This window comes from Branchiostoma floridae, chromosome 14 (genome assembly GCF_000003815.2).
Source record: "Branchiostoma floridae strain S238N-H82 chromosome 14, Bfl_VNyyK, whole genome shotgun sequence".
In the NCBI taxonomy this organism is placed as follows: Eukaryota; Metazoa; Chordata; class Leptocardii; order Amphioxiformes; family Branchiostomatidae; genus Branchiostoma; species Branchiostoma floridae.
In genome coordinates, this window is record NC_049992.1 from 19,251,728 (window position 1) to 19,268,742 (window position 17,015).

Sequence of the window (17,015 nt, forward strand, 5' to 3'; positions counted from 1 at the left end):
AAGTACCAGTCTTAAGAAACACGGGTAAATGCGATCAGTTCCTAAATACTAGAAAAAACAGTCATGTTGGAGGTGAAGATATCCCTTGGCCAGGTGCATATACCAAAATGTGCGTTATTCTAATTAATACCTAATATTTGCATAATTAATAAAGACATTACATAGTTCTTTTGTGGTCACTTCATGGTAGAGACTTCATATTGGAGATATATAGGTTGCTTGAGGACAGGTGAATACAATGAAATACATCTTCTGTCAAGACTCAGGTATATGCAATAATGGGAATACAAGGGACCCAACCCTCCTTGTCTGAAACAAGTTCAACTATCTTATTACCATGTAATTACGTTAATATTGATACTATGAATTGAGTTATGTATCAAACTCGTGTACTTATATCATTCTGAAACTGCATTTTGTGATTTATACCAATCAACTTCTAAAATGTCATGTAAACCCGTTTTTTTTGGGGGGGGGGCGAAGTCGCTACAGGGGGGCGAGGTAGGGGGGCGAGATCACTAGCCGGGGAGGGCGAGATCGCTAGTGATTTCGCCCCGGGGGGGGGGCGAGATCGCTAGTGATTTCGCCCCGGGGGGGTGAGATCACTGGGGGGCGAGATCGCTGTCACACCGGCACCACCAGTTCTTCTTTCCATTGTAAGGGGAAGATGCCCTGTTGTAAGCATGCATTGTAGATGATTCACAGTTGATATACTGCATATATGGAGACCCTTTACGGACACCGGTGCAATTGTGACCAAAGCATTAAGTCCCATCGTAAGGGCTCCATCCCATGGAGTGCATGTCGGATGACAGCCGGGATCGAACTCACGAGTTCTAGTTCCGAAGGCAGGGTCGCTAACCACTGGACTACACACACTTCTAGCTCTTGCCTTCAATATGAATGATGAATACAGAGACATATGTGAGGCATACACATGTTGCAATTGCTTTCCGAGGCTTTATTTGATGGAACTGAAGTTGTCGTGACGTCATAGATCGTAAATATGAGTTCGACGACTCAATGCCAGCGCCAAGCTTTATCATCTTGAAACCAGGTATTGATAAACTGCATAATGTGTTACTAAAAATTAGATAAACTATAAACTCCCCCCCCCCCCGAAAAAAAAAACAACGTGTAAAGAAAACGAAACATGCAGAAATTTTGCTGCAGAAATTTAGAAAAGCAATCGGGGTGTCCGAAATGTAATGAATTCCCTGATAGACCTAACTATAACGACATACCCACTGTTATAACAGTCCATCCATAACGTCTTGAATAATTATGCTGTTCATCTACAAACAAGGGAATAGACGAACAAAATTGAAAGTTGAACATACTCGTAGTTGAACCAACGTCCTTTACCTCTATTGACAGATTATTAGGTCACTGCTTGATATCCACTTATTAATACAAATGTTCAATGTTAAATGTATAACCATATAAAAGCGTAGTCTTGACAAGTTCTAGACTACTTGTCTTTCTTTCTAACTGTAACAACGTATTTGAAAAAAATCTCGATTTCAATCTGATCATTTTTCCTGCATCATTTAGATGCACATGCAAACTAGATATTAATTTAAAATGTGCATTTAGCGTTGCGTGTTTATATGCGTGTGTGCGTATAGTACTGTGTGTGCGTGTGTGTGTGTGTGTGTGTGTGTGTGTGTGTGTGTGTGTGTGTGTGTGTGTGTGTGTGTGTGTTTCTTCTCTTCAAATGTACCTGGCAAACAATGTAGCCCAAACAACATTAGCGCTGCTATATCTGCGGGGCTAGTAGGGTCACACAGCAGCATGTATTGCGGCTAAGCTGCCCTCTCTGACTGCGCTGTTTAGCCACTGTTTCCCGGACGGGTCACTCTTCCGGCCGCCCGCTTGCAGATGAAGGACCTGGTGGCTCGTTCATCGCAGGACACGTCGTACCACTGGTCAGTTCCCCAGACGTTCTTCATCACTATGGCAACGCAAATATTGATCTTTGCTCCGTCCGGCTGTGGGAACCATGTTCTGGTATCCATGGGTGACCTGATGAAGGTGTGATGGGAAAACAATGCTGTGTTAACTAGCAAATGTTGTGGATTGTCTCATCGCCTAGCTTTACCAACCAGTGATCGGAGTCCCGGTGGCACTCAGGCTATCACCATTCTCGGCATAGAGGGTTAAAGATTCGGTACACATCGGGTCCCATCTACTGCGCCAAGATGAACATTTTATTAAGGTAAATGAGAAGAGCCTCACCAGTCCATGTAAGTCACTGGGATGTCATCGGTCCAGACAAAGGTTCCGTTCAGGTGGATGTCGTACAGACCTAGAAGTGACGAATGTTTATTTTTGTAGTCATGTACTGTAAATGCAGAAATGTTCGCGGTGGTTTTATATTCGCGGTGGCCACTTCACATGTTTCTATTATTATTATATAATAGTCTTTGACTACAGTCTATTGCGCTATCGAGAACTTGAAACCACCGCGAAAATTCCATTTTTCCGTTACCGCGAAAGTACATTCGGGCAAAAATAAATGCATTTACAGTTTTAAGATTTTTAAAATTGCATTTGTGTTTTTTTTTTTTTCATTTGCCAGCTCTCCGTGTGCTCATTAAACTTCCGGTCACATGTCAAAAGCAAACTTGAAGTTTTGTCAATTACATACAGACATAAAGACATACAGACAGACAGACAGACACACACACACACATACACACACACACACAAACATACACACTACACACACACGCGCGCGCGTGCACACACACACACTGACCCTTGCCTCCCTCATGACCTCGATGAAAAGTGGCCTGAAGGCCGATTTTAACTCCTCATTAATAAATAAAGGTTCAAACAAACAAACAAACAGTAGATATATTAGATAGATAGAAATGGAGATGCTTTCAATGTGTGCAAATGCACGTAATATGACATGTCATACCAATGTACAGTATTGGATCAGTGATGCGTTTGACGACAACGTTGGTGACCAACAGCAGGTGGAGAAACTCCATCTCCGCCCGGTCAGCGATGCTGGTTAAGTTGGCGCCAAACTCTCGGCACTTGGCGTCTGCCTCCTCCCAGTTCACCCGTACGTGATGGCGGAAGGTCTGGTAGCAGTTTCGGCGGAATAAATGCCAACCGCATGGGCAAAGGAAACCTTGATAAATCGGCATAGAATAGGAAATTAATGTCATGCTTCTAGCCAAGATATCCTTTATATCAAATTGTCGCAGAAATCTGGTATTTACTCAGACCAGAGTAGTCGTTTATCATCGTTTGTTTGTCATATTTTGTCACTTGCAACTATCCATCGGGCAATAATGACCCGCCTCGAGGTGTTTATGGTGTTATGACGCATGGTCCTTTGATATAACCACCGAATAAAACCACCGAGTTAGCGAAGCATTAACGTTATTATCCTACCCAAACTTGCAAACTCCTGTATGACGCATAGATCCCTGGCCTTGGTACTATGGTGTGAATTCCTTTGTCGAGGTTTGAAAATTCACATCTGTTCTTTGGTACATACATTCCCACAGAAAATATTTGAAACATTGCAGTCTTGGCATGTCAAAACTTTTTCTGTACTGTATTCATGATCATTCCTCCCTGTGAGGTCTGATCTTTCCTCCATTTTCTGTGCTTTTCAGATTGTTTACTCTCCTGTGTATCGCTCCTTCTAATTGGTCAATTGATTTTGTTTAACACCGGGCTGGCCGGAACCTATGTGTTACGGTGTCATAACCAATATGGAATGGGGCCTTCTGATTGGTCCACGGCGCCTGGCTATATGATAATTTGTAATAAACTTTTTATTATTATTTATCATTTCGTTTTTTTTTTCAATCGGATGTAATTTTTACCTGCATCCTCGGGTAGGTGTTTCACCTGCCGGCTTGGGCTGAACGCACTGACGTTGAACGTCGCCATAAACCCGCGACTGGCGCCAAAATCGGTCCTGTGACTCGTCGCCAGCATGACCAGAATCATTTCATTGGAGCTCGACACATAACGCTTCTGTTCGCCCTCGCCGCGACACAGCCCGTGGATCGTGTTCCACCCTACCGTCAGGAACCTGTCCCTGACCTGCAGCTCGCGGCTGGTACAGGGCAAATCTACGTCCAGCAGCACAAGCGTGACGTAGCTTCCAAGAGGACCATCGATGGTCCACAGACAGATGGCTGAAGAAGGGAAGGCGTGTGGGTATCCGGGGGAGTAGATCAGCCCACAGCGATATTGGTCGGGAATGCCACATCGAACGTACCCACAGGACGATTCCCTGGCCATGCAATCGTCACACGCTGAAAAAGCAAGCAAAGTAAAGCAAGCCGCTAGATAATCGAAAATTGGCAACCGTCTTCCGAAAATAAAATCACAGATAACATATCATCACGATCCACCAGTAACGTCTTGATGACTTGCCGTGCACAGATTGCGGAGATACGAGGGGTGATCAATAAGTTCTCGGCCTCACCAAGAAATAACAAGCACAACTCAGATTTTCAGGCACAACTTCATAGTATGAAGTCTTTTATAGATATCCTCCAAATTTCAAATCATTGCAGTCATTAGTTTCCAGGCATTCGTTTTTTTCTAAATTAGAAGGTAAGTGGCGAGAAAAAGAAGGGTGAAGTGTGATCAGATAATTTGACCTCACACCTCAGAAAGCAGATCAGTGTCCACCTTTTTTTTCGTTATCCCTTACCTAACGTTACTGGGTGTCGCCTGCTACATAATGCTCACAATAATTTGAAATTTTGGTACACATTTATATAAGACTTTATACATGTACGTGGGGTTATCAATAAGTCCTCGTCTTTAACGAGAAATGATTAGCGCAGCTCAGATTTCGAAGCATAGATGTCAAGTACAAAGTCTTATATAAATATGTACCAAAATTCAAATTAGTGTGATCATTACTTTGTAGGCGACACCCAGTAACGTTAGGTGAGGGAGAAGGAAAAAACGTGGACAATTGACCTGACCTGAGTGTGCGGGTCAATTTGCGCTGCTGGAAGTTAGAAACCCAATTTTTTTTTGCTTGAAATAGGAAGAGAATCATTATCAAACATTTTGACAATGTCTTTTGTTAATTTATGGCACGGGGATGTAGCTAGACCCACACATGTCTGATCACGATTCACACCACTTTTTTCTCGCCACTTACCTTCTAATTTAGAAAAAACGAATGCCTGGAAAGTAATGACTCCAATGATTTGAAATTTGGAGGATTTGGAGGGTTTGATAAAAGACTTCATACTATGAAGTTGTGCCTGAAAATCTGAGTTAACGTTGTGCTTGTTATTTCTTGGTGAGGCCGAGAACTTATTGATCACCCCTCGTATATGTGGAAACACAGAAAGAGACGCCAACAACATTGCCATCGTTCACTGAGATAAAAAGGTGACTAAAGATGATTAAGAAGCGGATAATAAATGACTGATTTAAAAAAGAAAGAATTTATTTATAAGCTTTATTGCATCAGTCATTTGCAGAGCGTTGACAATGTTGCCATCGCTGTTACAAAGAACGTGATAGTGTGTTTAATACATTTACCTGTCATGTCCGGAATATACACATGTAGTTCGTCTCTTGTAGCATCCTCTGTATGTCCTAACTCAGTGTAGTTTGGGGTAGTTTCACAGCCATCGCCGCGGTAGGATGCCTGATCTGTAAATTGTGACACACGAGCGTGCAAAGATCACTGAATATACACGACTCACGACTCACGAGTCTGTTAAATCCACCTAAAGTCAAACCTGTCTAAGCGGTCATCTCTTCAGGCCGGTCACCTTGCCACAACGGCTCCTTTTTCTCAGTTTCAAAAATTTTCCCTGTCGACACAAGCATTAAGCGACCTTAACAAGACGGCCACCTGTCGAATACGACCACGGACACGTAATTGCGGACCGGACAGGGTGCCAAATCCTTGTCTAAGACGGCCAACTAATTTTACAATGGGTGCACACATCGATCTTCAATTCGTAAAATCGCTCGATTTACTTTAGATTGCAAACCAGATTGCTACTAGGTGCCTTGTTTGAGACTAAAAGAGCAAACTATTGCAATATGGGTGGAGACATCGCCATCGTGTAATAACAGGTTTGTTCAACACATTTATCTGCAAACTTTCTTCTTCAAGTTTTGGGAAGTTATGCGTGAAATATTCCCGTGTACAGTAGAAAAAGATATGCTGCAACTCTGTGAAACTAACGTAACCCAGCATTATAACCACCCAGTTTTTGTTCAAAGGTAATGATTAGCAGCTATGCATAAAACACAAGTTTTTAACTTTATTAATGGTTCTGTAAAGTACATGTTCTACACCCCAAATAAGTTATTGGTTGAATAAACAAACCACACTTTACCCAAGTTACCTAGAGGCGGCGATACACACTTAATAGGTCTAATATGGCCTGGACCACCTTAGTAGCGCACAGCCCCCCCCCCCCCCCCCTGCGGTGAGTGAAATAGTGTGTTATCCACAAATAATCTGAAGTACAAAAAAGCTACCCCCACCAGGCACACTGTCACACCAAAAGCAATATCTCCTTTTTATGTAGGTGAATTTTGCCATCATTTTGTTTTTTCTACAGGTGCATACATAGAAAAAAGTGTCCATTGCGGCGATGGACGACCATCGCACCTTTCTCACAGATAAATTCTCTCTCAATCAGACTGCAAGGCTGAAGACTCCATGGACCTGTACAGGGCCAAGAACACGGAGTTAGATACATAACTGGCCTATGAGGCCCATGGATATTCATTAAAATGCACTGATCAGTTACCCGCAATTTCAAAACGTACCGTGGTCTTCTAGAAAGCCACAAAAAGGATCATTTAGTCTCCAGATATATTCCTGGAAGTCATCGAATGAAATATTCTGTTTCTTGAAAGCGTCACCCGCAGGACTGCCGTCGCTCCAAGTGAAGTTGACAATTTCCTGGTAAAAAAAAGAAGCACATCTAAACTCTGAGATTGTTAACATGAGGCCAGTAGATAATGTAATCCCTTCCCAAACAATGACCAGAAGTGACCATCTCACAGAGGCTGCGGCGGTTTGCCGATCTCTCTACGACCGATCGATTTGACAGAGTGCTCATCAAAACATTTTATCTATGAAAAAAAATCAGTTTGACACTTTGAAACTGTGTTTTGTCCTGTTTTAGTCATACTTGCACGTTTTTGTAACCATATTTCCATGATGAATGAAAGGGTTACACGTTTAATTCGACCACGTGCCACAGTCCTGTGAGATACAGCCTTTCGGTAATTTTCTTTCCAGATCCCACTTACACTCGACATTTATCAGACCAGCGTAATTAAGAAGAGTAACTGCTTCTTCATAAAGTATAGGCTACAAGGAAGTGATCATCATGTCCTATTCAATTAAAAGGCTTTGCCAGGGGTGCACTATGAGATAATTGCAGCAGCCAAACTACCATGATTTGAGTCTTATATAAAGCGTTATAAAGGGATCAGAGTTGAAACAGCTTGAGTAAAGATACCTGTATCTTATTTTTGATCACGACAGCGTCAATCTTCATCCCTATCCATCCATTCCCGATGTTGTCTCGGAGGAACCCGTTTTCCTGTGGCGTATTAACGGCCGCCAGGTGACCACCCAGGGCTTGGCAGTACCTCTCCGCAGCCCACCAGACAAGCGGCGAGGGAAACTTCTGGTAACAACGCTCTTCAAACATCGTCCAGCCTTTCCCACAGGACTTATGCTTAATCCGATCCTCTACAATTTCCAAAATATTTGCATACATTAAATACGAAATTTTCACGTTCAATATTGCCAAACTACAAAATATACACTAATCAATGTGTAGTATGTATGGAGATCCTTATTCTGTTGTAAATGTATTTTGCATTTCACATAGTTTTATACTTTAGCAGATATTTTCAGGTAGTAGACAGGTAGATGAATTGCAATTATATTTTACCTTTCACGGGACATCCCAGTAGTCCTACCCCCCATGTAGTCCTGCCCAGCCATGATTCCGGTGTAAGCCTCACCACCTTGGCCGGCACTGCTGTGGCCAGGTAATGCTCATCTTTGCCAGCACTACTGGTGAAGTTGCTCTGAAGCATCAGAGCATGTTTGTGTTTATAGCTACGACCAAAACTATTCCTTTCTTTGCGTCTAGTTATTACCTCCATGAAAAGTCATGGAGGTTATATTTTCAGTAGCGTTTGTGCGTCTGTGTGTCTGTGTGTCTGTCACCAAGATAACTCAAGAACGGCCGGGTGGATTAGTTTCATACTTGGTGTGTTGGTAGGGTGTAGCAAAAGCTTGAAATGATTAGATTTTGAGACTTAGTGGCTTCTCTTGGTACTGCAGCGCTACTTCTGGTTTTGCTATGTCGTGGTCTGTACAAGCTATGGTCACGGATTTTAAGTATTAGATAGCTCTTGTGCTCGGGAATAAGTGACGAAGTTTGGGCCCCTTAGCGACTATTTGTTGGAATAGCAGGGGCATTTTTGTCAAAAACTTCTGAAGTTGATAACTCAAGAAGGGAACGGCGAATCATCATGATTTTTATGATACTATTTATGCAAAATAGGAGTACATTTGCATAATTAATGAGAATAATCTATCATAGCAGTTTTTTCAATGTATCTCTTGTCCCGGACTTGATATGGTCTTGACATTTTAGTGGTAGAAAGCTTTTAGTGCCATGACAAAGTGGACCAAGTTTCGGCCCCCTAACATTTATTTTTTGAACTGCAGTGCATTTTTGTCAAAACATTCCAAAGAGGATAACTGCAGAAAGGAATGACGGATTGACATCATTTTAGACATGCAGGTAGCTTAGGCAAAGATATTCATAATGATATACATGTTATGCAAATAAGGATCTTATTTGCATAATTAATGTGGAAATTGCATGATTCCATTGTTTTCAATAACTGGACTTCAGTAAATGTAACACATGTTGTAACACAAATTATGGTACTTGGAATATAAACAGATGCGAAATATGCTAAAGAGTAACTGATTTGCATAATATATGCAAAATTGCAAAACCACTTAATGATTTAAGATGTGAATTTTATATTTGTCACATGTGTACAATAGTCAAGAATGGACAACACGATGCATATATCATGTTAGAGTGTAGGTAATTTGCAAAAGTCTACTGCTTCAGAAAACTTGATGTTGAAATACCTTTTGTCCGTCCTGTTCCGTATACGCTGCCAAGCAGTCGGCCCAAACCCCGTATTTCAACGAAAATGTGAGAGTCTGCGATGGCCATAGACCAGTAACAACCACTCCGGTAAGCTGTACGGGCTCTTCTAAGGTAATCTGCAGCCAGTCATCACGTCCCTCAATCACCCAATCCGTCAGGGTAAGCTCCTGGCTACTGTGGATTATCTGGTGTGTACCAATACCTTCTTCGATTGAAAACTTCTCTTGAAGTAAGGATACTGGTAACAAACAGGCTCCCCGTCCTACGGAAAAAAGATTATGAAGATTATGGAGCACATTCAGGTTGTTCACAAATCTACTTGTATGTACCTCTAACACCAACCATACCCATCTTCATATTTGTACACTTTGCAAACTTTTATAGATGAAAATGATTTATGACTGAATTGATCCCAGCTCTGATGTTAAACTTGTAGATTTTATCTATTTTCATTTGTGTATTTCTGTGCCGATGAAAATATTAGTTTACCAATACAGGTATCTTCGTCTGAAGCATCCACGCAATCCGGTATCCCATCACAGATGCTGTTTCTTGAAATAAAACGATTGGACTGGATGCACTGAAGTCGGTCTATGAACATAGCTGGAAGGAAAGAATTTTGATTTTGGGATTTAGTTTAGTTTTTTTTGTTTTTGGTACCTTTATCTAGGAAAGCTACAGAATAAGCCAGACTAAAAATCCATTAGGCGTTAGGTTTTGTGTAAAATATATCTTACCACATTTCCTCGGACTCTCGTCTGCGCCTGTCCTGCAGTCGTCTTCGCCATCACAGTATTGAGCGATGCTGATTTCCTTCAGTGTTCTGTGGTCGAGCTGCGTATCCCGGCATAAGGTTTGCGCTGCGTTGAGAAATGTAGAATCATTGCATTCAAGTTTGGATACCTGTATCAGCTTGAAAATACGTTTATTCCTATGTTCGGTATGTGAAATAAAGGTATGGCAAAAAAGTAAAAAAAAAACCTTTCAACTTTCCAAAAATAGTTTCAAAAGGTTGGTAGAATATAGGATATAGAAGAATTCTTTAACACAACCGGTTGGTCCTCACTCTTGCTTCGTTTCGGTGTAGGTGGCGCTTTTACGGAACTACATCGGCCTCATATAGCAGCAAGAAGCAGAACTGTACAATGTGAACCAGTCAGAATTGCCCTGAAGAAGGTGACAGACGGTCACCAAAACGTCGGTGTGGAATAAACCAACGGTTGTGTAAAAAGAGTCTCTTTATTCAGTGACGTACCAACCTGATGAAACTATTCACGGAAAGTACGTAGCAGAACTCCAGCTCAGAGGAAGGATCTGGGAGACACCGAAACGTACGCAAAGTGCGTACAAATCGGTTGTGCACAAGAATTCTCCTATATCCTGATTGAAAAATATGCTTGTATCTAAGGGCTTAATGCTGACGTTGAAATGGAAATGATGATTTGCTATGGTATTGTTATCGGCCGTATTTGTAATCAATACCTACTGCAGTTCATTTCCTCTGTAGAATCCAAACAATCGGGGACTCCATCACAGACGTATAGTAACTCATCCGGGCTGCACTTGTGGGTTTCCGCACACTTTAAGTCAAGGCACTGTACTTCCTCTTAAAAATATATGGAGAAGCGTGATCAAATCAGCTCCATGGAGATCTTGACTGAAAATGTCACTTTTACACATTGAACATGGCACAAAAACAATAATTTTAGAGACGTAGAAACTTCTACGTAGAAACTTCTTAAAATCTAAAGATTTGCCATTCAATTTCTTTCTTTTGCTTAATCTGTTAATCTGCGTGTTTTTTCTCAGTCGAGGAAACGAAACGGGGACACGTCTTGGTTGCTGTACAAACAGCTACAATAGAATACCTGAAAGGTTTTTGAAAAATATCTTATCTGATACTGTTTGATAAGTTTGTTCTTTAAGCTCATAGCTTACATGAAGCATAATGTGTTATTGTTATAATGCAATATCTTAATACCATATCTGCTTAATACCTTATATTGCTGTTACAAAAGGATAACAAGAAAAGTTACCACATTCTTGCTCGTCCTCCCAGTTACCGCATTCGAACTCATTTTCATCATTACAGAAGAAGAAGCTTGAGGTGCACTCCCCTGTGCTGCAGGTATGGTCGTACACAAGCCCTTCGGAGCGCATGTTATAATAATTTACGCCATATGCTTCATACAGTCGCACTGCGAGAGAAAACGCCAGGGCGTCCCACACCCCAGAGCAGCTACCTGACATTAAAAAGGTATTTTGAAACCATGTAAGCAATCGAATTATTGCCGTACCTCAGCAATACTTACTTCAAACCAAATGTCATCATAACGGACATATGTTTAATATCAACACGTACTTTGTACCTACCAATATTTCCATCAAAACCAATGTAATTCAACTGTCCATCTCTATTTCTGTACAACCGACGTTCCCAATTACACGCTTTTCTCTGTTCTATACAGATGTATCATGTTTCATATAAGCCAGTCTGTTTGAGGGCGTCACCACTGTGCACTGTATTACCTTCATGTTGCAATTTAAAGAAACCCTGTAATGTATGTGTGTAAAAGAACAACAGTTACAAAGCTCTGACAAGGAGGCTTTAAACAATGCATTGTCAGTCACTAAGGTAATAATGCAATCTCTATGGTAAGTGGATCACATTAGCGTATAAAATGAACCGTATTGAGCCACACTACACCTATCTACATCACGAATATATTGTAACTACCACATAGTGCAATAATGAGGAAAACGGTTTCGATATTTTTGGCACAGAAAACAATAACTTTCTTTACCACAACCAATTTCATCCTGAGGGGCATCAAAGTTCACGTCAAACAAATATCGACAGTCAGGAGAACCATCGCAAACACGATCCTGTCCAATGCACTGAGTAGTAGAACCGCAATAAAAGCCACCGGTAGACTTGCAGTAATCCTCTTTAAGATGGAAGAATACTGTAATTATTATAATGCAAATATAGCTATAAACTAGCCTCCATAGCAGGCTCTCTAGGGCCTTTTTTGTCTCTTAATACACTTTTGCTGGCCATTTCTTTTTGTACTGGGTCGCTGATTCCTGGCTTTTTTCTGAATGCCATTTGCTACATCATGTAACCGAACACCACAGGGTGCCTGCTACTTTACTGGTGACCATGGTGACAGTCGTCTGGTCCAGGTCGTTGACCTTATTCGTTTGGAGAAGAGGAAACAGAGCAAAAACAGTATGTTTACCTTTGTGAAGGTCAACGTAAAAATTGCTAAGGTAGGATGACATGTAATGAATCGAAAACTTATTATTGTTTGAGTAAAGAAAGAATAGCCACAACTAACCTAACAGTCTCTAACAAAGCATCTATCTGGCCATAGTGGCCTTCATTGACTAACACGAAACCAAGGCATCAAATACTTCAGAGCTATCTCAACTAAGTCTTCTGCAAAAAAAATGGCAATAGTTCATATACTTAACAAGGTTTCCTCGACCTCATACTTTCGCAAACCAAAACATGTATCGTCATTAATGACTTTCGCAGACAAAAACATGCATCGCCCTTTATGACCGTGTGAGCATCGTGCTCTATCATTTTCGCATCAGGTATTCATCTGTATGATCGCTATGATGTTCATATTTTTCTCGTTGACTGCAATATATAGGAAGCCGCTAGGACGCCAATCGTCGAGATTGACCTTTTGGGGAGAGAGACAGCGAGAGAGAATGAATTAATGAATGATGACAGATTTATCGAAGGATTTTGTCAGATTTCTTTTCTCTATATTCTTTCAATGAAAAGTGTACCGCAGTTTGCCTCGTCATCAATGCATGTGCCTGCGTCTGTGACGTCGTGAGTTCTTGTGGTGTACATCCTACATGTTCCCCAGCCATCACAAACATCCCGAGGCAGGTAGCACTGTGTCAGCTGGTCGCACTGGCACCTCCATCCACCAATAGAGTCGCAGAAGGCATCTGGTTTTGAAGTCAAATAACAAGACAACAAAAAATCGATATTGTTCATAGTCTGACCAGCAATAAAATGCACTGTTATCAAGTTGTTGCAAGTAGCTGTAGTGAGTCTTTGAGAGTATTTCTGTTTGTATTTGATAATATATATATATATATATATATATATATATACATATATATATATATCTTTTACACAATGCTGATTTCCGATCTCTCGAAACCGTGGGACAATGCTCTAATTTAGCCCTACTGTAGAAATTTTAATTTTAGATCCCAAAATCTTTGTTTATCACGTCTTCGTCTAAAGCGAAACCCATGGCGTACTGGTGTACTTATCTTCAGCAACATGTGGTTACCACGAACGTAGTAGTATTCAAAAGCTACAAGGTAAGAAAATATAAACAGATATACTAACCACAGTGTTTTTCGTCCTCTCCATTTGAGCATTGTGGGATAGTGTCACAAACATGATCACGGGTCAAACACGTATTTTCTCCAGGGCATTTCCACCAATGCCATCCGCTGCATTGATGCGCCATTCCTGCAAAGTCAAAACCATGTACACTTTGTTGTTAAAACCTGGTCACCATATGTATGTGTTTTAGTGGCATATGCATAACACAAGAGGTAATGACTCTTGAGGTCAGAGGTCATAACACCACGTGGCTCCCAGCCATCTTGTCCCCATGATAACCCATTGGCAGTCATTTCATTTTCCATTTTACCAAGTGTTCACGTTTAATTAAAGTACTCGTCGCACTCAAGTTGTCGTTATACCCCCCTCACATGTAGCGATAATAGACCGGACGACGGGTCTGCGAGCTCTAAATTACGAGGCATGACCCTGATGCCAACAAAGAAAAGAGTCCCCCCCCCCCCCCTTCCGATGTAATCTACACGTGAGGGGGGTATACGCATTCATAGACTGACGCCATCCCACCATACTTTTATTACGATACATTACAGTACTACACTTTTCTTTTTTAAGTGTCAAAGGATTACGGATATATCGTTTCTTCATATATGACTGGTTTATTTCGAAATTCAACAAACTGACAAGGACATTGCAGCCACACGGCTGAATTGCGACTTGTCATTACAAACCGTTTACATCAAAGTGGTTAAAATCGAAGCAATAACACAGTTCATAAAAGCGATGCAAACAGACAAATTAAAACAGTAATTGGGATAAACTGTAGTGTCATTCATGATCATTCATGTGAGTTTCCAGAAATAGAATTAGAGAATACGTTAGGTATGTGTAGTGAACAGTCCCTTCTACCTGTTTTATGTGTATAAATGCCAAGGATAGTTCACCTTTATCCGTAATGTTTATAAAAAAAAGATATTTACGGATTCAAAATCGACGGACGGAAACTTCGGAATCAATATATTGCAATTTGAAATCACCTAATACCTAAATGCTTTCTTTTCAATAAGAATAATGTTGTTTTAGCCCGCGGATGAAGGTGAACTAGCGTAATAATACGACGAAAATATGTCGTGCAAGTTTGTAAAGAACCTGATTCCAGATTTCGCGTCGTTAATGTTACCAAAGTGAAAACAGATTTGCAGTGGATGTCACTTGAGGAAAGAAGTAAATTAAAATGTCCAGACTTTCCATAATGTACAAAATGACCATAAACTGGTGGACGTACCAACTGATAAGTATCTAATACCAGCTCAAAAAAGAACAAGAAACAGGCATGTCTTCAAATACCAGAGTTACCAACCTAGGATTGATGTGTTAAAAAAATTCGTACTTTCCCAGAACTATCGTAGAGTGGAATTTGTTATCACCAAGTACAGTAGGGGCATCTTCTCTGAGAAGTTTTAAAGAACGCTTGCAGATAGATGTGCAAAAGTTAAGTGTGACGGGTCGTTCGGTGTAATATAACCAGCTGCTGCCGCGCCGCGTGGCTGCAAAGCTGGTGTGTTACGCCGAACGGCGGTTATACCGGCTATATAGATACAGATACAGAAGCTGGTGTGTTACACCGAACGGCGGTTATACTGGCTATATAGATACAGATACAGAAGCTGGTGTGTTACACCCAACGCTGGTTATACCGGCTATATAGATACAGATACAGAAGCTTGTGTGTTACGCCGAAGGACGGTTATACCGGCTATATAGATACAGATACAGAAGCTGGTGTGTTACGCCGAAGGACGGTTATACCGGCTATATAGATACAGATACAGAAGCTTGTGTGTTACGCCGAAGGACGGCTATACCGGCTATATAGATACAGATACAGAACCTTGGACACAGTCAGCTTCATCGTGAAAGCCGGGTAGTCCCACAAAGTCGATTACTCCATCGCATACAACATCGTTTGGAATGCATCCAACTGGAGACAGTAACATTTTGTCAGTTATTCCGGGATCGAGAGCTGAGAACCACTGGTTGAAGAAAGGTATTCCATACTCTCCACAGTACCCTAGAAAGAAGAGAGAACAATAGTTTGATTACATGGCTTCAGAGCCATACGAGCGATCGCGATGATGTCACAGTGACCCAGTGGTAGGCAAAAAGCAGGTGTTTGGCAAAAGATTGATTTACATATCAACCAGTAATTTGAGCCGCTTATTTGAATATCATTTTTTGATCCAACCTACTGACGCCCTGGTAGGCAACAACCGTCCAATACCCCGGATGTAAACAACAACAGCGATCGCTCGTAACTAGAGTTCGGCGACCTCATACCTCCATGAAATATTCAGAACTTTTGTAAATTTTATGCAAACGACTTGCACATGTACATGATTCATGCATGGTGATGTTTATCATTGACGAACGTACACATGACACAAGTATAAAATTCCCATCATTAATCATTAAGGGGTTGTGCAATGTTACACATGATATGCAAATCAGTTACTCAGTTGCATATTTGGCATCTGCGTATGTTCCACCTATCATGAATTACATGTGTTACATTGATAAGTCCAGTTGTGGAAAACCATATAATCATACAATTTCCACATTAATTATGAAAATTAAGTCCTCGTTTGCATAACATGTGTATCAAAATTAACATCTATGTCTGAGCTACCTGCTCGCCTAAGATATTGACAATCCGTCGTTCCTTTCTGCAGTTATCTTCTTCGGAACAGTTATCAGTTATCCTCTTCATGACAAAAAACGCCCCTTGCAGTTCCAAAAATCGAAACTTAGGGAAATAAGGCTTGCCCCAATTAATCATGACACTAAAAGCTATCTACCACACAAATGTCAAGACCATATCATGTCCGGACAACAAATACAACTGCCATGATAGTATGTTGTCATTTATTATGTATATGTACTCCTATATTGCATAATAAACGACTGGAGAAAGAAGAAGTAAGAAACAGAAACGTTACGAATACAATTTATCTGATCATACCTGTGATATGGCTGAAATATAAATATGAATATTTTATGGAGGTAAAAATGAAGACCTAATGGAATGATCATCATAGGTACACACGGAACTTACTTTTAAGCTTCCAACAATAATAAGTACATTAACAAGGTCTCTAAACAGAAATCATCAGAAGCGTTACCACAGCCGATCTCGTCCGAGAAGTCCCTACAGTCCGCCCAACCGTCACATCTCTCCTGCCGACTGATGCACTTCGGGAAAGGAGGAAGAGAGGATCGACAGGGCCAGTATCCGATAGACCCACACAGATCATCTTCAGTTGGTAGGTGAGAAAAAAAATAAGGTAAACTTCCCTAAAGTGCACTGTCTGCTGATACTACCATGATCCATTCAAACAATCCGTGGAATATCCGAGAATATTAAAAGAAATATCTGTGGAAAAACACCAATATGAATGGTGCAAGGTTCTCAAGATGTGGTACAGTTTTGT

At 41.0% G+C, this 17,015-nt stretch overlaps 1 protein-coding gene across 1 annotated transcript; it reads right to left on the reverse strand.

Moving 5' to 3' along the window:
• Positions 1-12,471: 12,471 nt before the first annotated feature.
• Positions 12,472-15,834, reverse strand: LOC118430641 (LDL receptor repeat-containing protein egg-1-like). Its single transcript, XM_035841623.1, has 3 exons — positions 15,419-15,834; positions 13,570-13,695; positions 12,472-13,157 (listed from the first exon to the last, which is right to left on the reverse strand). The coding sequence occupies exons 1-3, from the start codon at positions 15,522-15,524 to the stop codon at positions 12,964-12,966; spliced, it is 426 nt and encodes a 141-aa protein (XP_035697516.1). The 5' UTR covers positions 15,525-15,834; the 3' UTR covers positions 12,472-12,963.
• Between the last annotated feature and the right edge of the window lie 1,181 nt (positions 15,835-17,015).

Bases quoted from the DNA above. Each gene is read 5' to 3' on its own strand.
- LOC118430641 (XM_035841623.1), bottom strand. From the start codon at position 15,524: ATGTTACTGTCTCCAGTTGGATGCATTCCAAACGATGTTGTATGCGAT. The intron at 13,696-15,418 runs GTTCTGTATCTG...TTGACTTTGCAG, and splicing joins TGAAGCTGACTGTGTCCAAG to GAATGGCGCATCAATGCAGC. The intron at 13,158-13,569 runs GTTAGTATATCT...CTTCAAAACCAG, and splicing joins AGAGGACGAAAAACACTGTG to ATGCCTTCTGCGACTCTATT.